General features: G+C 41.7%; 1 protein-coding gene across 2 annotated transcripts in view; it reads right to left on the bottom strand.

Annotated features, from left to right (window-relative positions):
• Positions 1–25151, bottom strand: part of LOC124596513 (phospholipid-transporting ATPase IF-like) — a 643086-nt gene that overhangs the window by 143487 nt on the left and 474448 nt on the right. For both annotated transcript variants that reach the window (XM_047135678.1, XM_047135677.1), the window contains 2 exons: positions 12358–12447; positions 2259–2423 (listed from right to left, as the gene is read on the bottom strand). In XM_047135678.1, the coding sequence (XP_046991634.1) occupies positions 2259–2423; positions 12358–12447 (255 nt within the window). The remainder of the gene's footprint in view (positions 1–2258; positions 2424–12357; positions 12448–25151) is intronic.

Genomic DNA, 25151 nt, shown 5'->3' with positions numbered 1-25151 from the left:
GAGATTAATATTAATATTGTCTGCAAGGACATTAATGCACAAGATGAACAGCAAGTGTTCCAACACACTTCCCTGGGGCATACCTTCTACATCTGATGACGACTCTCCATCCGAGATAACATGGTGCATCCTCCCTACTGAAAAGTCCTCAATCCAGTCACATTTTCCACTTGATATCCCATTTGATCATACTTTTGACAGTAAGCATAGGTGTCGTGTATACATGCCTTCTTTCCTGCCAATGCAGCTCACCTAGAAGTCCTTTCCTCTCCTACTTCTCTCCTCCCCCTCCCCTCCAGCACAACCCCGTGCCACCTCCAGATTGCTGCTCATGTCAGATGCAGTTGGGCCTTGCTGGAGGTAGTAACCATGGATGTACGAGTTGTTGTTGTGTGAAACTGTGGAAGTTCTACATCTGAGAAAGGCCTTTGTCCCAAAGCTTATATATTTTTAGTATTCTTTTCACTGTGCATGAAAAGCTCAGCAATGTCTTCTATTTTCTATTTGCACTTATCAAATGTTCAATGCCTCAACAACATGGTGAATGGTTACCATTCCTGCTTCCATTATTTGCAAAATAAATTATTTTTAACTTGTGGCAAAAGCCACAGCCCAAATAATAATTTGTAAAAAATTGCAAATTGCAGTACATTGAACGTTGAAAGATGAGTTATCTATCTGTGATAGATCAACTATCTTCCTAAATGACCCCTTCATCTCTGTTTAATAATTCTTCATAAATGTGTTGGCAACTTTCAGATATGCATTTAATTAAAGAATATCTTCATATACTACAATGTACATAAAATACATAAGAATAACAAAATGACATGCCACAAATGGGATGGAAATCAATAGATGTGATGTATGTGCACAGACAAACAAATGATTACAATTTCAACGAATTTGGTTGATTTATTCAAGAGGATACATAGACCATTCAATAATGCATTTGTCCATCTCTGGTCCTTATGATTTATTTGGTTTGGCACTGATTCATAGAGCAGCTGGATGTCCTTCTGAGGGACACTGTGCCCAGTTCTATCCAACTGGTGAATTAGATCATGAAAATCTTGAGCTAGTTGGAGGGGCCTGCCAATAACGCTCAACACGTTCTCAACTGGGAAGAGATCTGGTGACCTTGCTGACCAACATAGGGTCTGGCAAACATGAAGACAAGTAGATGGAATTCTTGCTGTGCATGGGCAGTCATTAACTTGCTGAAATGTAAGCCAAAGATGGCTTGCCATGGAGGGCAACGAAACAGGGCTTAAATACTGTCAACTTAGAATTGTGCTGTAAGAGTGTCACCGATAACAACAAAAGGGGTCCTGCAATGAAAAGAAATGGCACCCCAGACCATTACTCCTGACTGTCGGGTTGTATGGTGGGCGACAGTCATGTTGGTATTGCACCACTGTCTGAGACATCTCCAGACACGTCTCCACTGGTCATCAGGGCTCAGTTTGAAGCAGAATTCATCATTAAAGACAGTCCTACTCCAGTCAATGAGATTCCAGGCTGAAGACGTGTCTGTAGATGCCATGGTCAGCAGTGGGATATCAACCTGATTGTCATCTGCCACACGGACCAACAACCAGGAGAGATGGCCGGGGGTGCCCTTTCACTTCACAGCAGGACTCCTTTGGTAGTCATCAGTGACACCCTTACAGCACAGTGATACACTGACAATATTCCAACCCCCTATTGTTGCTCTTTGTAGCAAGCCATCCTGGGCTTACATTTCAGCAGAATGATCCCTGGCTGCACATGGCTTGAGTTTCTATTGCTTGTCGATATGTTTGTCAACCCCACTTCAGCCATCAAGCTTACTGGATCTCTCCTCAATTGAGAACATTTAGAACATTATGATGATCTAAACTGCCCATTGGACTAGATTTGCCACAATATCCCTCAAAAGGACACCCAAAGCGAATAACTGCTTGCATAAGGGCCAAAGGTGGACCAGTGCATCATTGAGTTACTCAATTTGCGAAACACTTTCTCTTGAAAAAAATCATCTTATTTTTCTGAAACTGTAACATTTTGTCTGTCTGTACATGTACAACACATCTACCAATTTCCGTCCCTTTCAGATAATTCATTTGTAGTGCATCATTTCTTTTTCCTCTTCTTCTTCTTCTTCTTCTTCTTCTTCTTGTATTTGAGAGTACTATCCCCTGAATGTATGTAACATATATAATTATTACTCTGACATTCCAGCAACTGCCATGTTTAAAATGCTGAAAACAACTAACCTGAGCACATCCATTGCGGATGACCGTCACAAGAGCACCATTTACTTCTCTGTCGGCACAGTGTCTCAGCCAATCCTCATAACCTTGTTTCACCATAGTCACAACTATCACAAAAACGAGAGGCAAAATACTTGTTAGTGGACTAACTGGACTTTCAATAGACAACTGAAAAAAGAAAAGAAAAGAAACAGAATTATAGCACAGTGAATAACAGGGAGAAATTTTTAAAATTATTATAATTCTCACCTCCTCCACTACAAGCTAAAGTATAGGAATATCTTACAGTAGTCTATCTAAAACATTATGTACAATATAAAAATAGAAAATGACAGGCAGCATTGAAACATTATAATTAATCTCAAATTAAGTGAAATGACTGTATTCATGGGAAGTAAACAATGGAGATCAAAAACCATGATGAGAATTTATGGAATTGAAACAGAAGAAAGAATGAGCAAAACAAAACATTTCCCCCTTAAGAGGGAAACTTGTTCTGTGAGTGTGCTCATGATTATTTGTTGTTTTGAGTGGGATAAATGAAAGTTATAGTGTCATCTTTGGTACATTATTGTAGAATATGACACCAAAGTGGTTGCAGTTTCATGTATTTCTCTTGTTCTATATACATTTAGCCAACTTGTGGTTTTTCCTTTGTCTATACATGAAACTATATGGCTCAGAAAAATTCACTTAAAATTCTAAATTTTAACATCTTGCATGTGTACTAAATGTCACTGTTGTGTCATCTTTTTGTGACTGCACGGCAGATTGAAACTGTGTGCTAGACTGGGATTCGAATCTTGGACCTATGCCTTTCATGGGCAACTGCTCAACTGACTGAGCTATCCAAGCATGACTCACGACCCGATCTCACAGCTTCACTTCTGCCAGTAACTCATCTCCCACCTTCTGAACATCACAAAGTTCTCCTGCATATGTTGAGGGACTGGCGCTCCTATAAGAAAGGAAAAACCATGCAAAACCACAGCTTAGCCACAGCCTGGGGGATTGTTTCCAAAATGAATTGTTACTCTGCTGTGGAGTGTGCTTTGATTTGAAACTTCCTGGCAGATTAAAACTGTGTGCTGGACTGGGATGCAAACCTGGGACCTTTTCAAGGGAAACTACTCAACTGATTGAACTATCCTAGTGTGATTCATATCATTCTCTCACAGTTTTAATTCTTCAATCAACTCATCTCCTACCTCCTATATGTCACAGAAGTTCTCCTGCATACTTTGCAGGACTAGCACTCCTTGAAGAAAGGATATGGTAGAGACATGGGTTAGTCACGCTCTATGTGCTGTTTCCAGAATGAATGAATCAGAACTTCAGTGAAGTTCACAGAGAGGTGTAGAAGCTCTGTGTGACGGGAAGAAAGCCAATGTACACTCCGTGTGCATACCAGGGGGAGTCATCCAAGATGTGGAAGGGTCCTTACGGATGCCATGAAGGGTACATGGTGCAGCCAACTGCAGGTGGTGGCTCATGTTGGCTAATGATGTGTATCGCTATGGATCGGAAGAGATTCTCTCTGGTTTCCGGCGGCTATCTGAGTTGGTGAAGACTGCCAGTCTCGCTAGCAAGATGCAGGCAGAGCTCACCATCTGCAGCATCGTTGACAGGACCGACTGTGGACCTTGGGTACAGAGCCAAGCGGAGGGTCTGAATCAGAGGCTCAGACAGTTCTGCAACTGTGTAGGCTGCAGATTCCTCGAATTGAGCCATAGGATGGTGGGGTTTTGGGTTCTGCTAAATAGGTCAGGTGTCCAATACACACAGGAGGCGTCTACACAGGTAGCAGGGTCTGTGTGGTGTGGACTGGGCGGTTTTTTTAGTTTAAACAGTCTTAGGAAAGATCAAAATGGGCTCCAGTCTCAAAGGGTACAGGGCAAAGAAACGACGAGAATCGACCAAGCAACAGTCAGTATTGTAGTTGTAAATTGTCACAGTTGTGTTGGAAAAGTACCAGAGCTTGAAGTGGTGATAGAAAGCACTGAAGCTAAAATCATTATAGGAACAGAAAGCTGGCCAAAGCCAGAGATAAATTCTGCCGAAATTTTTACAGAGGCGCAAAACGTGTTCAGAAAAGATAGAGTAAATAAAGTAGGAGGTGGTGTGTTTGTGTCTGTTGGTAGTAGTTTATCTTGTAGAAATAGATAGTTCTTAGAAATTACTATGGGTAGAGGTTGTACTCAATAGCCGTACCAAAATAATAATTGGCTCCTTCCACCGACCTCCTGACCCAGATGATATAATAGCTGAATGCTTCAAAGAAACCTTGAATCTCGTTACAAATAAGTACCCCACTCATACAGTTATAATTGATGTAGACTTCAATCTACCCTTGATTTGTTGGCAAAAATACGTGTTCAAAGCCAGTGGTAGACAGAAAACATCTTCCAAATTTGTACTAAATGCTTTCTCTGAGAATTACTTTGAACAATTAGTTCATGAGGCCCCATGAATTGTAAATGATTGCAAAAACACTCTTGACCTCTTAGCCACAAATAATCCTGATCTAATAGAGAGCATCATGATGGATACACGGATTAGTGAACACAAGGTCATTGTAGTGAGGCTCAAAACCACTAAAAATAAATGTAAAATATATCTATTTAAAACAGCAGATAAAAATTCACTTGATGCCTTTCTAAGAGAGAGTCTCCATTCCTTCCAAGCTAATTGTGTAAGTGTAGACCAGATATGGTTCAAATTCAAAGATACAGTATCGACAGCAACAGATAGATTTATACCGCATAAGTTAATAAGAGACGGGGCTGATCCACCATGGTACACAAAACACATCGGAACACTGTTGCAGAAGCAATGAAAAAAGCATGCCAAATTCAGAAGAACGCAAAATCCCCAACACTGGCTAAGTTTCACGGAAGCTCGAAATTTTGTGCAACGTCAATACGAGATGCTTTTAATAGTTCCCACAACGAAATATTGTCTAAAAATATGGTAGAAAACCCAAAGGGATTCTGGTCATATGTAAAGTACACCAGTAGCAAAAGACAGTCAATACCGTCACTGCGTGATAGCGACAGAAATGTTACCAATGATGGTGCCACTAAAGTGGAGTTACTAAATACAGTTTCCCATAATTCCTTCATGAAAGAAGGCGAAGTAAATATTCCAGAATTCAAAATCAGACGAGCTGTTAGCATGAGTGAAATAAAAGTAGGTATCTTAGGTGTTGCGAAACAACTCAAATCACTTAAGAAAGGTAAGTCTTCCATTTCAGGAGAACTGTGCACTTGAAGGTTGCAGCACACCTTTTGCCCTGTATCATGGGATTGGGTTAATGGAATGATTTCAGTTAGGTTTGACTGGATCCATAAGGATTAATGTTGTCTGCAGATGTCAAAATTTGATTGCCTGTTGCCAAGCAGCCATCACCACCAATGACAATTGCATGACATTCCAACGTCAACCTCTTGGAGAAAAATTTGGACGAGGCACTGCTGTCTATATTAGGTAAATGACTTCATTTTGCACCAACATCTACAGTGCCAGTTTTAATAAATTTTATGACTGGTGTTGAAGCATCCATACAGTGTCTTTCTTTGAAGACTGCACCAGAAGTGAAACCTGTCGTGCTCTTTTAAAAGCTCCTTAATGCCATAACTTAATGTCCACAGAAATGGCTGCACTATGGAATCTCTGAGAGGATCCCGACATAGTGGTTCTGAAAGCTGATGAAGATAATGCAACAGTACTGTTACTTCATAGTGAGTATGTTGATAAATGTATGATCGATTAAGCAATTATACCTATGGTAAGATTGGATCCTACACAAGTGCAATGGAATACTTCTGCGCTTCTGAATTCTTCCTCATTACCTCATGGGACCATCAAGAGGTTAATAATTGATAATAAGTTTCAGGTGGACATCACTGCTTTGTTTTGGTGTTATCGTTCATTAAGCTATTTTATGTTCAACCATGAATACTTTGGGCAGACTTATGGTATGAGCACAGATAGCCCACTGCCTCCCCTGGTGGTCAACCATTTTCTGTATAAAGATGTTGAAAATAGAGGGCTTCAATCAGTGGCCCTTAAAACAACTATATTTTGGAGGTATGTCAATTATAACATTCACAGCGTGGACTCGTGGAAAAAATAAATTAATGGAGTTTTTCCATTACCTCAATTCCATACATAGGAACATCCAGTTCACTATGAAAATAGAGAAAAATGGTTGTCTGCCTCTCCTGGATGTTTTGTTTTAATGGATAAAAATTCGGACATTTGGTTTCTCGTAAGCCTACACATAATGACTTGTATTTACTATCATCAAGTTGTCATCACCTGTCACAAACTATGAGTGTCCCTACACCACTTGCACACAGAGCTCACACAGTCTCAGATGCAAGTAGTTTGTCTAAGAGCTTGCCCACCTAAAGACGGTGTTCACGGAAAACGGATATTCTGTCCAGCAGATTAACAGGGCACTACCAGTTTTAATCAAGAACCAGGGAATTGATAAAAAATAGGTCATACCAACAATGTCTTTAGCTTTTCATAATTTTGCTGCAACATTTCATTTAGGAAGCCAAAAATCTTCCATAATTTTCAAGTTAATGTTGTTTGATGCCCACCATCTAAGACTGTCAGTGTGCTGGGATCAGTAAAGCACAATTTACTTTTGTGGAAGGCTGGAATTTACAAAACGCCTTGCCAGTATGGTATGGCTTACGTAGGCCACAAAAGGCACTCAGGGAAGAGTACTGCACTGAACACCTCTTGCCTTTTAGCAACAAAGCAAGTCTTCTAATTGTCAAACACTACATTTCCACTGGACATTCAGTGGAGTATGATAAAACAATAATTTTAGTAATAGCACATCTTTTTGGGTCTCTATTGTTAAAGGATCAATGGAAACATGGTGTTGGAAAATCTGATGAACCATGACAGCATCTATCAGGCATGTAAAGCATGGAATCCTACCACCTCCATGATATTTGACAGCTGAGGTGAGCTACAATGCTAAGGACCACTGAGTTCCGTGGTTCCACCAACGAGGGTGGTGCCACCAGATTGTGTGGTCTGTCTGTCAATTTGGTTTGGCTGCACGCCCAAAACACCGACAGCATGCTCTACATTGTGGAATGGAGGACGTTTTCGTCAGTCTCTGATGGGTCAGCTGAAGATGGTAGGTACCCAATCAAAATATCAAGGAATGTAATTGGTAATGACAAACTAAAAAGCACAAAATTTCTTCAAACACTCAATTCACCAGGAAAAATTTTAAAGTTTAACCTGGGTTCTAAGTCAGAGAACCTATTCTGTATGCTCGGACCTTCATTAACAGTCTGCAGTGAGGCACTGCGCCAATCAGTTTCCAGAAATAAACTTTGCCTGTTGCCTTTTATCTATGATTCACAGGATATCGTGTGACAAAAGGGCAAGCTGAGTTCCACTAGAGCAATGGACAGAAACTTTTCTGTCTCAAAGAAATTTATTATATTCCAACTTAGAATATGTGGAAGAATTGTAAGTCAGTTCTTTCACCATTTTTATATGGGACTCACCGGCTCTTTTTTCCCGCCAATTGGGTCTTTGTGCTAAGCAAGAGATTTGTGATACACACAAGTGAAGTAATGGCCAATGCCAAGGAAAACTCTCACCCGAACTGGGGTTCCATCACAAGCTGGTGACTTATTTGTTTTCAACTCTTTCAGTTGTTTCCCAATGTCAGGGACACCTATTTCTTTGTCCTCCATATGGGAATCTGTGATAGGGTCAAATAATGAGATGTTTGTATAATTCTTCTGCATGAATGATTTTTTAAACACAAAATTCGAAACTTAAAACTTTTCCTTTGCTGTCTGGTTGATGAGAGACTGAATAGAAGTCTACGACCCACTTAGATATTCAAAATCATGTGACTGTGGTGCTGCAGGTGGTGCTAAGGTACACTAAAAAACCAAAACCTACAAAAAATGAAAACTATTATAAAAAATGAGCCCAGCTGTCTTTTACAAAAACATCTGCATTACGAAAGTTGTTAAAAACACATACGTAAGTAACCCTTTTCTGACAGTGCTGGCAATCGATTTATGCATCAAGATGACATTAATGTTTATACAGCTTGCCTGTTCTAACGAGATGTAGGCGACATTTCTTGGTCTGCAAGCCTGCCAAATTTATCAAAAATTACATGTTGAACAAAAGAGTAAGATGACAGTTATCCACAAGCAATCTTTCAGAAACATGCTAGATGATGTGATGGTTCTGTTGCAGGGAGAACTGTGAAATTTAAATTTTTTAATTAGTCAGTGATGGAATGTTCATCACTCATCTCTCAGTACAACTAATCAAGTGGGTTTTAGGGTGCTGAAATTCTTGAATGGGATAAAAAACAAAAGAAGAAGTAGATAACTACTCAACATATAGCAGCTAAACTGAAATGCAATACTGGGATAATGAAGTAAGCTTAGAACATCTCGTAATGCATATAAATTGTTCAGTCTCATTAATATGACCCCCTGTCAAAAGCCTGAATAATAACCTGGGTGCGCAAAAAGTAAGTCAGCGAGGTTCTGGAAGGTACTGAGAACGATGAGGGGACATGTTAACTCCAGTGCCGTGGATAATTGCACTAGGTTTCTCGGTTGAGCACCCACAGTGCGAAGAACAGTCTGATCGAACCACACACAAGCACTGCAAGCTGTGTGAAACTTTGCATTGTCCTCCTGGTAGATGCCATCTTATATAGTAAAAGCAAACTGGATGTAGGGGTGGGCCTGGTCCTCAGTGATAGACACATATACGTGTTGATCCACTGTGTCTTCCAGAATGATGAGCTCACCTAGGGAATGCTAGGAAAACAGTTCCCAGGCCATAACTCTCTTCATCCAGCCTGGACCGTTCCGACGATCCTTGCAGGGTGTTTATTCTCAAAACGTGATTCAACTGAAAAGGCCATCTGTTGCCATTCAGTGGATGACTAGTTGTTCTTCACTGCTCATGAACAGCAGTCAGCCTACTTGCATGAATCAGGCACCTGCTGCGGGTGCCCACATACAGCAATGGTAACTGAACAGTCACCGAGGGAACACTTTTGGTAGTTCCTTAGTTTGTTTGAGTGGTAAGTTCCTCAACAATTGCACATATATCCACCTGCACATATCTCTGCAGCCATCATTCACCCCTGTCATCTACAGCCCATGGTGCACCACAGTTGCTCTGTCACTGATGTTGGATAGGGCCATTTTGCCATGTATGGTATACATTAATTATGGCAGCATGGGAACAGTTTACAAACTTCACCATTTCAGAAATGTATCCACACTTGGCCCAAAAGCCAGTGATCACGCCCTTTGGATGGCAGATAAATCACACTGTTTCTGCATTACAACAACAACTGCGCTGTTTTCTGCATACCCTGATACACTTTATGTACCCTCCACTGCTAGTGCTATACATGCCATCTGTGAGGGGTTATTGCGTGCTGACATTGAGCATAGGTGGTGGTGTCATTAATGTGACTGGACCATGTGTAATTCTCTCAGAAGTCTGATCCTTCATCTTTGTCTACCCTCATCTGTGTATGTGTTTTTTATATTAGTTAGCTCCAAAGAAAGACAGTGTTCAAAAGATCAGCATCAATGTCAATATTTTTTATGTGCCTGTTGAACACTCAACATCTCAACTACATGGCAGTGGTTAGTCTTAGTGCTCCCATTACTATTGCTGAGTTGGCATAAGTACATCTCTGACAGTTGCAATGGGCTGGGTGCAACAGCTTCATGGGGCTACCTCGACTAGTGAGTAATATGATTTTGTAAATGTATCTACGGCAACATCTCAGTGTTCTCACAGCTCTGTAGACTGCTGTTATTTTCACCTGCACTTATTAGCACTTCGCAGTTGAAAGCTGGCAACAGTACTGCAGGCTGTCAGGGGCTTCTTACACTGTCTCAACTATAGTGTGCTTTAGTTCATACTAAACTCTGCGTTTGCAGATTTACAAAAAATTCAATTAATTTTTGTGGACCATATCATTATTGCTTTTTAGTATATTATACAAGCTTATAATTATTGCTTTATACAAATATACAGTACTGACATAAGAGGTGGCCTTTTCTGTGTTTATCATTATATTCCTTTATTATGAAAAGGAATGTTGCCACTCACCATATAGCACAGATGCTGAGTTGCAGACACGCGCAACAAAAAGACTGCCAAATAAAGCTTTCAGTCAGTGGGACCTGCATCATAAATAGATCTCTCTCTCTCTCTCTCTCTCTCTCTCTCTCTCTCTCTCTCACACACACACACACACACACACACACACACACACACACACACACACACAGGACTGCAGTCTCAGGAAACTGTAGCCACACTGCAAGCAGCAGCACCAGTGCATGATGGGGGTGGTGACTGAGTGGGGGTAAGGAGGAGGGAGGGGCAGGGAGGGGGAAGAATAGTATGGTGGGAGTGGCAGACAGTGTAGTGTTGCAGGTTAGATAGAGGGCAGGGGACAAGGTGAGGACACCCTATCCATATTCCTCTAGAGCCTCAACAACTTCTCCCCCATTTGCTTTACCTGGTCCTACTCAAACCCAACAAGCCACCTTCCTAGATGTTGACCTCCACCTCAAAGATGGCTACATCTTTACCTCCATCCATATCAAACCTACTCACCGCCAGCAATACCTCCACTTCGACAGCTGCCACACATTCCATACCAAGACAGTGACAAGCAGCTGCTCTCAAAATATACTGAGGGTCTCACTGAAGTGTTCGCAAATCGTAACTATCCTCCCAACCTACCAACAAAAAAAAAGTCTCCTGTGCCTTATCTGTCCCACCTCCCACAACCTCCTGAAGTCCCACTGTCCAGCCACAGAGGAACATTGTCCTTGTAACTCAGTACCACCCAGGACCAGAGCAACTGAATTACATTCTCCACCAGGGTTCTGACTACCTCTCATCATGCCCTGAAATGAGAAACGTCCAGTCCACTATCCTTCCCACCTATCCCACAGTGGTACTCCACTGTCCGCCAAAACTACACAATATTCTCATCCATCCCTACACAACCCATGCTCCCAATCCCTTACCTCATGGCTCATACCCCTGTGATAGACCTACACGCATGACCTGTCCCATACAGCCTCCCACCACCACCTACTGCAGTGTGGTCACAAACATCACCTATCCCATCAAAGGCAGGGCTACCTGCGAAACCAGTCATGTGATCTACAAGCTAAACTGCAACTACTGTGCTGCAGTCTATGTGGGTATTACAACTAACAAGCTGTCTGTCTGCATGTATGGCCACCGACAAACTGTGGCCAAGAAATAAGTGGACTGCCCTATTGCTGAGCATGCTGCCAAACATGACATCCTTCATTTCAATGACCACTTCACAGCCTGTGCCATATGGATCCCTCCTAGCACAACACTAGCTTCTCTGAATTGTGCAGGTGGGAACTATCCCTGCAATACATCCTACCTTCCCGTATCCCACCTGGCCTCAACCTTTGTTAATCATTGTCCTCACCCATCCAGCCCTACCCTGTTCCCATTCCAGAACTACACAGCCCACATTCCACCATTGCAACTGGTCTTTCTACTTCTCTCCTTCCCCCCTCCCCCCCCCCCCTGCCTCCCCATCTCTCCCCTGCCCTCCGTCCAACTGGCAGCACCTTACTGCCCGCCACCCCTACCCTACTATCCCTCCCCCGTTCCACCCCAGCCTCCTCCTTACCCTCACCCAATTGCAACTCCCATCATGCATTAGTGCTGTTGCTCACAGTGTTGCTACAGTTGCCTAAGACTGCAGTTGTGTGTGTGAGTTGCATTTGTATATGTGTGTGTGTGTGTGTGTGTGTGTGTGTGTGTGTGTGTGTGTGTGTGTGTGTGTGTGTGTTTGTCATCTATTTTTGATGAAGACCTTACTGGTGGAAAGCTTTATTTGTGGCAGTGTTTTCGTGTACCTATCTGCGACTCAGCATCTCTGCTATATGGTGAGTAGCAACTTTCCTTTTCATAATATCGTTACATTCCATCCTGGATTTTCCATTGTTTGATTACATTCCTTTATATTTAAGTACTGATGTCATTATTCACAACTTACCGAAATAATGGCTATGCACAGAAAGTAGAAATTTGCTATACGACGGAACTGCTCAAACAAGTTTTTTGGAAGGAAGTTCCATGGAGAGTACTGCAACAAATACGAAAAGAATGTAAGTCACATATATATCTTCATTATTAAACTGTAAAGATGCAACTTTACCATTATTATTATTATTATTATTATTATTATTATTATTATTACACAGTAATAAGTTACAGATATAAAACACGTTTGTCATAACTTTCTAGCAATTGTATTTCTGGTTGTGGTTGGAGTCTTTTATCCATTGATTTGACAATACAGCTTGTAAATTTCTTCTGAAGCAGGTAATGGAGAAAGCACGTGCCACCCAACAAGAGCACTGGTGTGAAGGGACCAGTTCCTACATCCCTCTTGCAGTGCAGCTACTAGCTATGCCTTGTGCCTTATACCAAGCACCCTCTCTCACTGTGATTGATGAGCTTTCTATTCTATCAATAAATGCTTAAAAGGAAGAAAAAACTACTTTCTCACTAATTATAACACAAACAGTTCAGCCGTAACATGGTGAAATTAAATGTGAAATTCAACAATGCCTACCACATTGGGAATGCACACAGTATTAGTTGCTTGATCAGAAGCTAGATCCAAATGGGATTAAGCCTTTCAGCTTCTACACATTGAAAACAAAGGAGCTAGTTTACAGATCGTAATTTGAGTTCTGTCAAGACCTTTCACGAACAATTTCAACAGTGTATTTTTTTATATAAAAGAAATAAGTTGTCAAGACTTTAGCAGATTGAAAACTGCATGGTAATGAAGATATTTATAAAATGAAAAGGAAACAATGTTGATTTCATAGTTACAGTGTAGCTGTTTGGTCTCTATCTTCCATCATTACTTTATGTCAGTTATTTAAATCAGACAAATTTTTTGCAACTTGGATATAAGCAAGCACAACCAGTCTCAGCACAAACAAGCCCACCAGGAACTGACTGACTGCTGTGTCATCCTCTGCTGATGGTGTCATTTGTATGTGATTAGGAGGGGTGGTGACAGCACACAGCTCTCCCAGCAACTGTCAGTTTAGCAGACCGGGTGCTGCTACTAAGTAGCTCCTCAACTGGTGCTATGAGGCTGAGTACACCCCATTTCAGTCCTCTCTCCCTGGCAGTACTGGAAATTGAACCCAAGCCCTCCGCATGGTAGGCAGTCATGCTGACCACTCAGCTACGGAGACAGACAACTAGGATACGGGTTTGCATAATTACTGCAACCATCATTACAGAGATAATCAGCACAGGGATTAATGTAAATTTTAAATTATTCACATGTATGATACTGGTGAAGGCATTGCAACTATTACTATCACTTTCTCAGTATGTGCCTTAGAACAGATGGTGCAGGGATACCAAATCAGACACCGCAAACCATTGTAGGACTGTATCGGAGATTTAACAATAATACTCAATGCAATGTGCAGATGAATGAAAGTTCCTAGTCATATGATATCAGTAAACAAAGTAGATGCATCAGCCTACACTGACATAGAATAGCAATGTGCCAAAACATTAACATACAAGGACATGTACTATTAGTAATACTTAAATGGGGCAGGCATTAAAAAGAAATCTAACCAAATAATGAAAAATTGATGAATATCTTTTTCAAAATAGATTGTAGTTGTTGCAACACTGATTACAATGTACAGAGAAATAGTCAGACCTAACCCAACTCATACAAATTGTTAAAGTAGAATATAAAGTACTACATGTGTGCTCTCGTGCAATGAAGACAGTGCCCATCAGTTCATTTCTGGTGGAGGTATTAAATCTGCCATAATTTTTATGCCATAGATACCTACCGGCTTCTGGATGAAGAAGGGACTTCCACCAACAGTACAAGAATATATTGAAATTAAACCCCTAATTGATCATTATCATTGATCTGCAGTGCTATTTACATACAATACATGTGAACTTGAAATATGTGATGTTCCCTACACAACAGCAGCCTTTGAAGACTACAGAATCATTATTATGAGATTGGATGCAAAAGGAGATTCTGCTACATGTGTCGGTGGAAAGGAAGCTGTGTAGTGCTGAAGTAGGAGCAGGGAAGGGAATAGGTGGGTGATCAACAGGAACTAGTGAAGATTCGGGTCAGAGGGTTATGAGAACATAGGATACATTGCAAGGAGAGCTCCTATCTGTGCAGTTCAGAAAAGTTGGTGTAGGTAGGAAGGATCTGGATGGTGGAGGCTGTGAAGCAGTCATTGAAGTGAAGAACGTCATGTTGGGCAGCATATTCAGCAACTGGGTGGTCCTGCTGTCTCTTGGTCACATTTATCGGTAGCTATTCATGTAGACAAACAGCTTGTTGGTTGTCATGTCTATGTAGAAAGCAGAACAGTGGTTGCTACTTGTTTTGTTGTTCACATGACTGCTTTCACAGGTAGCCCTGCCTTTACTGGGATGGGTGATGTCCATGACTGGACTGAGGTAGGTGGAGCAGCAGTGGGTTGGGAGCAAGGATGGATTAGGGATGGACACAGATATCGCGTAGGTTCGGCGGGCAGTAGGGCAACGGAATACAACAATGGGAGGGGTGCGAATGATAGTGGGTAGGGTACTCACTTCAGAGCAAAATAAGAAGTAGTCAAAATCTTGGCAGAGAATGTTATTCAGTTGGTCCAATTCTTTGTGGTACAGAGTCATGAGGGGAGTAGTTCTCCTTTGTGGCCAGATAACGGGAATGTGGGATGTCACTGGAGAGGCACAGCATGGGAGATCATTTCTGTACAAGGTTGGAAGGGTAATTTAGGTCAGTGACTGCCTCAGGGAGACATTTGCTACATTTGGAGAGGGACTGTTTGTATTAACAAATGCAACGGCCATGGATGGCTAGACTCTATAGAAGGGAGTTTTTGGTATGGAATGGGTGACAGCTGTTGAAGTGGAAGTGTTGCTGGTGATTGGTAGGTTTGATATGGATGTAACCATCTCTGAGTTGGAGGTCAACATCAAGCAGGATGAAGTGAAGTTCGAGGGAGAAGTTGTTCAGTTTCTGAAGGAACGTAGACAGGGTTTCCTCACCATTAGTCCAGATCACGAAGATTTCATCAACAAATCTGAACCAGGTAAGAGGTTTGGGATTCTAAGTGGTTAGTAAAGATTCCTCTAGATGGGCCATGAGTAGGTTGGCATAGGATGTAGCTATGTGATTGCTCATAGCTGTACCAAGGATTGTTTCAAAGGTGAAGTAATTGTGGGTGAGGATATGCGAGGGTTGAATGAAAAGTAGTGCCACCACCTTCATTAATTGGGTCTGGATGGGAATATTTTAATAAATCAAACCCATAAATAATCCTTAGAATGTGATCTTTAATTACCAATATTCATTTTTCCACATAATCACTAGCCATTGGATAAATTTCTGCCAATGATGAACAAGTTTTCTGAAGCTGTCACGGAATAAGTCGACACACTGTTTCCGCAACCACAGTGTTACAGTTCTCTCAACGTCTTCATTAGAAGCTTAATGATGTCCCCGTAGATTGTCCTTCATTATCAGGAACAGATGGAAGTCAGACGGTGCTAAATCTTGACTATATGGAGGATGCCGTACGATGGTGAGATTCATTCTCTGAAGTTCTGCTGTGGTGGCACTTGAAGTGTGTGGCCTGGCATTGCCATGCTGCAGGAAAACATTTCCCTTTTCCTTTCGGACCCTTGTTAGCTGTCGTTTCAGAGTTCAGAGCATTGTGATGTAACACTCTGAATTTATTGTTGTTCCATGATCAAGGAAATCCACCTGGATAACACCATCTGCATCCCAGAACACTGTGGCTGTGATTTTCCCATTTGAGGGCTGCGTCTTGAATTTCTTTTTGCGGGGCGAGTCTTTGTCGATATTCCACAGACTGACGTTTCGTCTCTGGGTCGTAATGGTGTTTCGTCTCCTGTCATAACTGAATGGAGAAAGGCGTTACCTTTATTCGCGTAACGCAAATTTCAAGTCTGTGCGCTATCATTTCAGGAGTCAGCATCCAGGGTACCCATCGTGCACAAATCTTCCGATAGCCAAGCAAAGCAATAATGTGACCCATATATTCTTGTGAATTGCCAATTGTGCTTGCTCTGAGTGATACGACAATCGACCTGAATCAATCTGTCAACATTTTGTTTGTGACGTTGCAGGATGTCCAACTCTTTGTTTGTTACGCAGGTCAGATGTTCCCGCCTCAACATCTTTAAACTTACCCACCCAACGACGCACAGTACTTACATCAACACAATCACCATAAACTGCTTTCATTCTCTGATGAATTTCCTTTGGGGTGACATCTTCTGCTGTCAAGAATTCAATGACTGCACATTGCTTAAATTGCATTGACCGACTGTCTGTGGAGGGTTCCATACTTTACACTGTAACAACACAACCGTTCAATTCTAAGGCTTCCTGCCAACTGGAGCTGTAGTGAAGAGGCTACGGAGCATGCCAGTACCTGCCGATACCAATGCTGCCAACTGTGGAAGAGTTACGAAGGTGGAGGCATTACTTTTCAATCAATCCTCATAATTAACCATGGTGCCCAGGAAGGAGGTCGCAGGTTTGGGAAGTGGCCGTGCGGTTCTAGGCGCTGCAGTCTGGAACCGCGAGACCGATACGGTCGCAAGTTCGAATCCTGCCTCGGGCATGGATGTGTGTGATGTCTTTAGGTTGGTTAGGTTTAACTAGTTCTAAGTTCTAGGGGACTAATGACCTCAGAAGTTGAGTCCCATAGTGCTCAGAGCCATTTGAACCATTTTTTTTTTTTAAGGTTTGGTGCCAGTCAGGCTCCAGGAAAGATAGTGTTCACCAGTGGTAAGGCCATGGGCGTTAGGGAAGTTAGTGTAAAGGGAGGCATCATGAATAGTGATGAGCATTCACTGTTTGGCAATGGAACAGAAACTGTGGAGAGCTTGTGGATGAAACAGATAGCATGTATTAAAGAGAAGGGTAGATTACAAATAAGAAATTGAAGGCATTGGTCCATTAGAGCAGAGAGTCTTTCAGTGGGGGCACAGTAACTAGCCACAATGGGACATCCTGGGTAGTTGGGTTTATCGACTTTATGAAGCATGTACAATGTAGGAGCGTTGGGAGTAATAATGGTGAAGAAAGAGATAAGCTCAGGGGATAGTTTCTGTGATTGGCCCAAGGATTTGAGTAGAAACAGGAGATCGTATTAGATTTCTGAAACGGAGTCACTGTGGCAGGGTTTGTAGATGGGCAAATCTGAGAGGTGGTGGTGTCCTTCCACAGTTCAAAATCATAGTGATGGAGCCTTTGTCTGCGCTTATGATTATAAGGTTAGAATCAATTTTTAGGTGGTTGATTGCAGTTCTTTCTGTGGATGTAAGGTTAGTTTCCATGTTGAGGGATTTGGGAAGTGATGGCAGGCAAGGTTTAAGGTTAAGAAATTCTGGAATGTTAAAAAAGGGTGATTTGCGGACAGTGGAGAGGGACCACAGTTGGATGGAGGAGTGAACTAAGTCGGGTAGGGTTCAACATTGGCTTTGCATTCAGTCTGATTAGTAGGATTGGTGGTGAAAAAGTGTTTCCAATGTAGGGTCCCAGAGAAGGATAGAAGACTTTTAATAGGTCCATCATGATTGAATTTGGGACTGTGGCAAAAATAAGGCCTTTGGAAAGGAATGGTACCTTTGTGGGAATAAGGTTTTTGGAGGAAAGGTTTTGAGTCTCAAAAAGGTTCTGGATTCTGTATGGTAATGGGAGTGAGTTTCTGAGGGTACGGTAAATGTAGTTCGCTTCTAGTACATAAAAACTTTTTACAACAAATGGGAACAGTCTAATGAACAGATTTGAAAACATGGCTGAAAATCTAATACAATAAGACAAAAATAATGTATAGCCATTATGATGACAAGAAAACAGTACAAGTCAACAAAGAAGTCATAGAACAAAGTCATTAGTTTTTTGCTTGAGGCCAGTTGAAGACTAAGACAACACAGACAGGAATAAATATAAAAGATTAAAAATGACATGGAGTACTTTGAGAAACAGAATGGAGTTTACAAAATATCTCCCACTCTGTCTGAAATGAAAGTTTACAGATCGGTGAGTAGTGATAATTTTGACTTAAAGCAATGAGACATTGAACTTGTAAGCTGAAAACCAGAGAAAATTGTGAGTTTCTCTGCAAGCAGTGGAGAGGTACAACTTGGGAATTACTAGGAGAAACATGGAAGTAAATAATAGGATTAGCAGACGGACTGGAACAGAAGACATAATTATAGTTATAATGAGAGTGGATAGGACATGTAGCCAAAGATGGAGCAAGTAAGTCCTTCGCTACATTCCAAGACATACAAATAGGCTGAGACCATGATCTAATGTAAGAAGGGAACATGACATAGGAAAACACACAACAGTAATATGAATGTTTAGAGCTAAAGACTGTAACGCATCCGAAAGTTCAGTAGAGGGCTTTATATAGCAGTGTTTATCAAAAGGCTGTTAATGCTAATGATGGTAATATATGAGATTACAAGCAGATGAACAATAACAAGATTGTTATATTATGATGGCAAAAACATAAATAAGTGACAAGAAATATGTAGATGGATGTAATGCAAGTCCAATTGATGACTGACTGTAAGACTTCAGTGGCTTCAGTATTCAACAGTGCGGCGAAACCCCTGCAGTATGCTTTTGCATCACTCATAGCTCGCTCAGCAAAATTACCCTGTGTTTAAGTTAGGCATTTTCGTAACTCTTGTTTGCAATATTAGAATACTGTGTCGGGTGAGAACGAGAGCATTTTATGCTTTCCGTTGGGTCACCTAAGAATCGCGCGGTAGTTAATTTAATGTTTACAACAGGTTATTCTTATGATGACCGGAGTATAGCTAAAGAGTGCAGAAATTTTTGATCGGCCTTCTCATCTATCTTCAGAATTTTCTTAAGGTATTATAAAAACTGCTGTTTTGTTCGTGATCGAGACATACAGATTTGAAGACATTTTGAGTACTTACATGACATGTCAACAGACCCAACACAAGCGGAAAGAAATGTGAGTGACGCTCACCAATTGTCCCCTTCTTTGCAGAACGTTTGCATCCAACGTACGGTGAAAGATTTAGTTTTTGCAGTTTATCTGAATATCCCTCACTCTCCATGCTGCATATCGATGGATGTTTTTTCAGCTTCACACATGAAACCTTCTGTATTGACTTCCATCTCTAGCCAAAGTAACAGTGAAAGGTCCTTTCAAGTGGGAGACCGTGCATCTGGATACAGTGAGCTGTAGGTGTGACGTGGTACCTAAAAAGAATTGCTGCCTGTTGGCGTGTTGTTTCTAGAATCAGAAAAGAAAGCATTGGTGCTACCCAATAACTAACTATCGATTAGATTAGGAGCTTTTTCATTGCCTTCACCTGATACTTCGAGCACATCCTGAGAAATTTTGCAATTTCTATCGTGTGTCATTAACTTCATTCGATGAACTATGTGAAACACTGAAATAATTCTTTCGGTTGGTGGACACCAAAATGAGGATGCATAGAACAATGGAACAGAGGGTGGCTGTTACTCTGAGGTGGATGCTAAACAATTTCTTTGTTGTAAAAACCTACTCGATCGTACTACAAAATAACAGTGAGTAGCAATCGCAATACGTCAACGAGCCGACAACGGGTCAGGACACTGTCGCAGAAACAACGAAAAAAGCACGAAAATTTTAAGCGAACGCAAAATGTTCATGATTGGCGATCTTTTACAGAAACTCGAAATTTAGCGTAGACTCCAATGTGAGATGCTGATAATAGTTTCCACAACGAGACTTTGTCTCGAAACCTGGCACAAAATCCAAAGAGATTATTGTCGTATGTAATGTACGCTGGCGGCAACACACAATCAATTCGCGACAGCAATGTAAATACTATCGATGACAGTGCTGCTAAAGCAGGGTTACTAAACACAGCTTTTCCAAATTCCTTCACCAAAGAAGACGCAGTAAGTATTTCAAAATTCGGATCAAAAACAACTGCCACCATGAGTAACTTAGAAGTAGATATCCTCGCAGCAGTGAAACAACGTAAATCACTTAATGAAGCAAGTCTTCGCTCCAGACTGAATACCGATTAGGTCCTTTCAGAGCATGCTGATGCATCACATATAACCGCCCGCTCCACGAGATATCCATGTTCAAAGACTGGAAAACTGCACAGGTGGCACCAATATTCAAGGAAAGCAGTAGGAGTAATCCACAAAATTACAGGCCCGTATCATTAACGTCGATCTGCAGCTGGATTCTAGAACATATATTGTGTTCGAATATTGTGAATTACCTCTAAGACAGCGGTCTATTGACACAGTCAACATGAATTTAGAAAACATCGTTCTTCCGAAACACGACTAGCTCTTTACTCTCACTAAGTGCTGAGTGCTATTGACAAATGGATTTCAAATTGATCCTGTATTTCTAGATTTCCGGAAGGATTTTGACACTGTAGCTCACAAGCGGCTTGTATTGAAATTGCGTGCTTATGGAACAACGTGTATTACGTGGCTCGATTCGTGATTTCCTGCAGGGAGGTCACAGTTCGTAGAAATTGACGGAAAACCATTGAGTAAAGCAGAACTGATTTCTGGCGTTCCCCAAGGTAGAGTTATAGGCCCTCTGTTGTTCCTTAACAACATAAACGATTAAAGGAGACAATATGAGCAGCCGTCTTTTTTATTGTCTAGTAAAGGCATCAGAAGATCATACCAAATTGCAAAGCGATTTAGAAAAGATGTCTGTATGGTTGGAAAATTAGCAATTGACCCTAATGAAAAGTGAGAGGTCATTCACATGAGTGCTAAAAGGAATGCGTTAAACTTCGGTTACACGATCAATCAGTCAAATCTAGAGACAGTACATTCAACTAAGTACCTAGGAATTACAATTACGAATCTTCATTGGCAAAATACTTAGAATACGCAACAGGTCTACCAAAGAGACTGGTTATACCACACTTGTCCGTCCTCTTTTGGAGTACTACTGTGCGGTGTGGGATTGTTGCCAGGAAGGATTAACGGAGTAAATCGAGAAAGTTTAAAGGAGAGCAGCAAGTTTCTCACGAAATTTCGATCAACTTTCTCCACTGAATGCAAAATATTTTTTAATGCCGACCTACATAGTAAGAAACGATCATCATAACAAAATAATGGAAGTCAGTTCCGGAATAGCTGCCACGTCTTTTACCAAAGACAATAATAATAAAAAAAATTATGCTCATCAGATGATACTGTTCTGCATTCCTGTGTAATTTCAATGCTTCGGTGTAAAACAATAAATATTTGTCTATGTCTGATTTTAGGCCTTGGCTTGTAATTCTTCTTGTTTTTGAAGGGATCCGTATTCCCTCACTAATACTAACTGGCAAATGATCGCTATCCCTTTCAGATTCGTCGTTCCTGATCGTTTTATCTTCTTCACGTAAGTCAGAGTATGTTCTGGAAAGAATCATGTATATGACGGCATTTGAATGCGTTCTATTATTTAGAACAAGAGGAATACACAAGTATCGTATATTTTAGTTACGCACATTTTGTGTCGAATAACAGGTGACAAAAATTGCAGGAGGTTAGAATAAATATATTTAGTTTCGTCAGTTGCTACATAATCAATCTTTTCTTCTCTACATCTTTTAATGTGCCTCACATATGAAATATCAGATAGTTCCACTTCTCTTGTGTATCATTCTCTAAAAATGTGATACTTGTCATTAATATATTTTTGTAAAACTATTCTTCTTACAGATACTTAGCATCTGGCTGAGTCAATAATGTGTACTGAAACTCCGCGCGGAGGGCGACAAGCTCTATGTAAAGCTGGTAGCAGGCGATTCACTTGACAAGCTAAATTGCGGCTCAGTGAGCCGAGGACGAAGCTCTTTGAGTCCCTCGTGTGAAAGGAAGCAATGTAACGCGAATCGCTAAGCTCTCTGCAGCTGGAAGCACGGCCTCGCACGTGAAAGGGCCCTTAACATGGCGACGTTACCCGCTGGTTGGTCGATCAGCAGTACCACCGAAGGGCGTCGTAAGAAGGCCGACATTGGAAGCCAGTCGCAATTCTGGGCTACTGGTGGTGGTAGTCCGCCACTGAGCGCCACAGGAGCCCAAAGCGTTGGCAGGCTACTGTTTACCATTCAATTTCGAACGTTTTTCTGTTCTTGAATGTGTATTTGCTCTAGTAATAGGACGCAGAGTGACGTCATGGGGAAGTGTCACCACGGTGAACTATGGGGATATGAATCTACATCTACATCTACATTTATACTCCGCAAGCCACCCAATGGTGTGTGGCGGAGGGCACTTTACGTGCCACTGTCATTACCTCCCTTTCCTGTTCCAGTCGCATATGGTTCGTGGGAAGGACGACTGCGGGAAAGCCTCCGTGCGCGCTCGAATCTCTCTAATTTTACATTCGTGACCTCCTCGGAAGGTACAAGTAGGGGGAAGCAATATATTCGACACCTCATCCAGAAACGCACCCTCTCGAAACCTGGACAGCAAGCTAAACCGCGATGCAGAGCGCCTCTCTTGCAGAGTCTGCCACTTGAGTTTGCTAAACATCTCTGTAACGCTATCACGCTTACCAAATAACCCTGTGACGAAACGCGCCGCTCTTCTTTGGATCTTCTCTATCTCCTCTGTCAACCCGACCTGGTAAGGATCCTACACTGATAAGCAATACTCAAGTATAGGTCGAGCGAGTGTTTTGTAAGCCACCTCCTTTGTTGCTGGACTACATTTTCTAAGGACCTCTCCCAATGAATCTCAACGTGGCACCCGCCTTACCAACAATTAATTTTATATGATCATTCCACTTCAAATCGTTCCATACGCATACTCCCAGAATGCCGTGAACCCAAAGTATTGGACTAGTTAGATGGCGGACAATGGCTTCACGTTTGTGACGTAATGCCATCTTTCCTCTTTTTTTTATCTCCATGGAAGAACCCATTTAAACGAATACTTTTCCAGCGGAAGAGCCACTGAGAAATGCTTCTCAGTGGCTCTGTGTGAAGGCGATATTAGAAAGGTGCGTGAAATTTTGCCACACTCTTAAATTTCTGTTATCTGTCCTACTGTGAGACCGGCGTAGATCCAAAGAGGGGGGGGGGAGGTGTCAAGAGGATCATCAAGCTCCCCCCCCCCTCCCCCCGCCAATGCTAAAGACATGTATATTTTTATGCCTATCAATTTTCAAGTTTCGTAGACAATTTTCGAAAGATAAAGTAGCATGAAAACAGTGTTAAAATGGCAAGGAATGCAGCTATGCAGGCTGACCGGCTGCAGAGAACATTCCGGCCAGGCAGGGCGTTTATTCACAAGCTGCTGTCAGCAGCACCCGACACGGTTCGTGAGTCCGCGAGTAAAAGCAGCAAATGGCAGAACTTCAGTAAGATAACACAGAAAGGGAAAGACCTTCCACTACAACTGAAAGCAACAGAAAAACTTATTCGAAGCTTTGCAAAAATTGCATTCACCGTCTTGTCTCATAGAGGGATAAACGAACTAACATTTATGACCATTACTTTTGCATAACAAACGGGTTGCTTACTTTTTCCATCTGCGTAGTTTTCATTTGACTGCCCTTATACAATAAAACATTTTATTTTCCTATTATTTTTAAATCCTTGGCAACTGTGGTACGTTAAAAGTGGGAGAGACAGTAAATTGTTATTTGAGGGAGGAGAAGGCGAGAGGAGAAAGTAGGAAACTGTGACCGTCTCACTTTCCCTCCTCCCTTTCCTCAAGGACACAACCCTGGTTCAGTGCCTTCTGCATCAGCCAACCAGGGATTAACTTCGGCCGGAACGCCGTTGCGGCACCTCCCACGGATTTTACTTTAACTCTCTGGAACAAGTCGCCACCGGAGATTTAAAAATGTACGTGTCTATTAAATCGCAACGTAACTACGATTTGCCACTCCTTCGGCACCAGTGAGCGTGAAAGTGTGTGGCCAACGTGATGCGATGGGCAGAACTGAAAACATAACGTCACAGTCATTAAGGCTGCCGACTTCTGCTGATATGCATCGAGCAGAACTAGGGAGCAAGGTGACACTTCTACCGGGACAGACGGTAGCACTTATTGTTTACATTAAATATTGCGGTTTTATTGCTTTTATTGTAAAAAAGAGTTTGACAGAGCACTGAAAGACCTGAGTCGAAACAAGGCCCCGGGAGTAGACAACATTCCATTAGAACAACTGACGGCCTTGGGAGAGCCAGTCCTGACAAAACTCTACCATCTGGTGAGCAAGATGTATGAGACAGGCGAAATATCCTCAGACTTCAAGAAGAATATAATAATTCCAATCCCAAAGAAAGCAGGTGTTGACAAATGTGAAAATTACCGAACAATCAGTTTAATAAGTCACAGCTGCAAAATACTAACGCGAATTCTTTACAGACGAATGGAAAAATTGGTAGAAGCCGACCTTGGGGAAGATCAGTTTGGATTCCGTAGAAATATTGGAACACGTGAGGCAATACTGACCCTACGACTTATCTTAGAAGCTAGATTAAGGAAAGGCAAACCTACGTTTCTAGCATTTGTAGACTTAGAGAAAGCTTTTGACAATGTTGACTGGAATACTCTCTTTCAAATTCTGAAGGTGGCAGGGGTAAAATACAGGGAGCGAAAGGCTATTTACAACTTGTACAGAAACCAGATGGCAGTTATAAGAGTCGAGGGGCATGAAAGGGAAGCAGTGGTCGGGAAGGGAGTGAGACAGGGTTGTAGCCTATCCC

Source organism: Schistocerca americana, chromosome 2 (genome assembly GCF_021461395.2).
Source record: "Schistocerca americana isolate TAMUIC-IGC-003095 chromosome 2, iqSchAmer2.1, whole genome shotgun sequence".
In the NCBI taxonomy this organism is placed as follows: Eukaryota; Metazoa; Arthropoda; class Insecta; order Orthoptera; family Acrididae; genus Schistocerca; species Schistocerca americana.
This window is presented reverse-complemented; position numbering and strand designations above follow the sequence as displayed.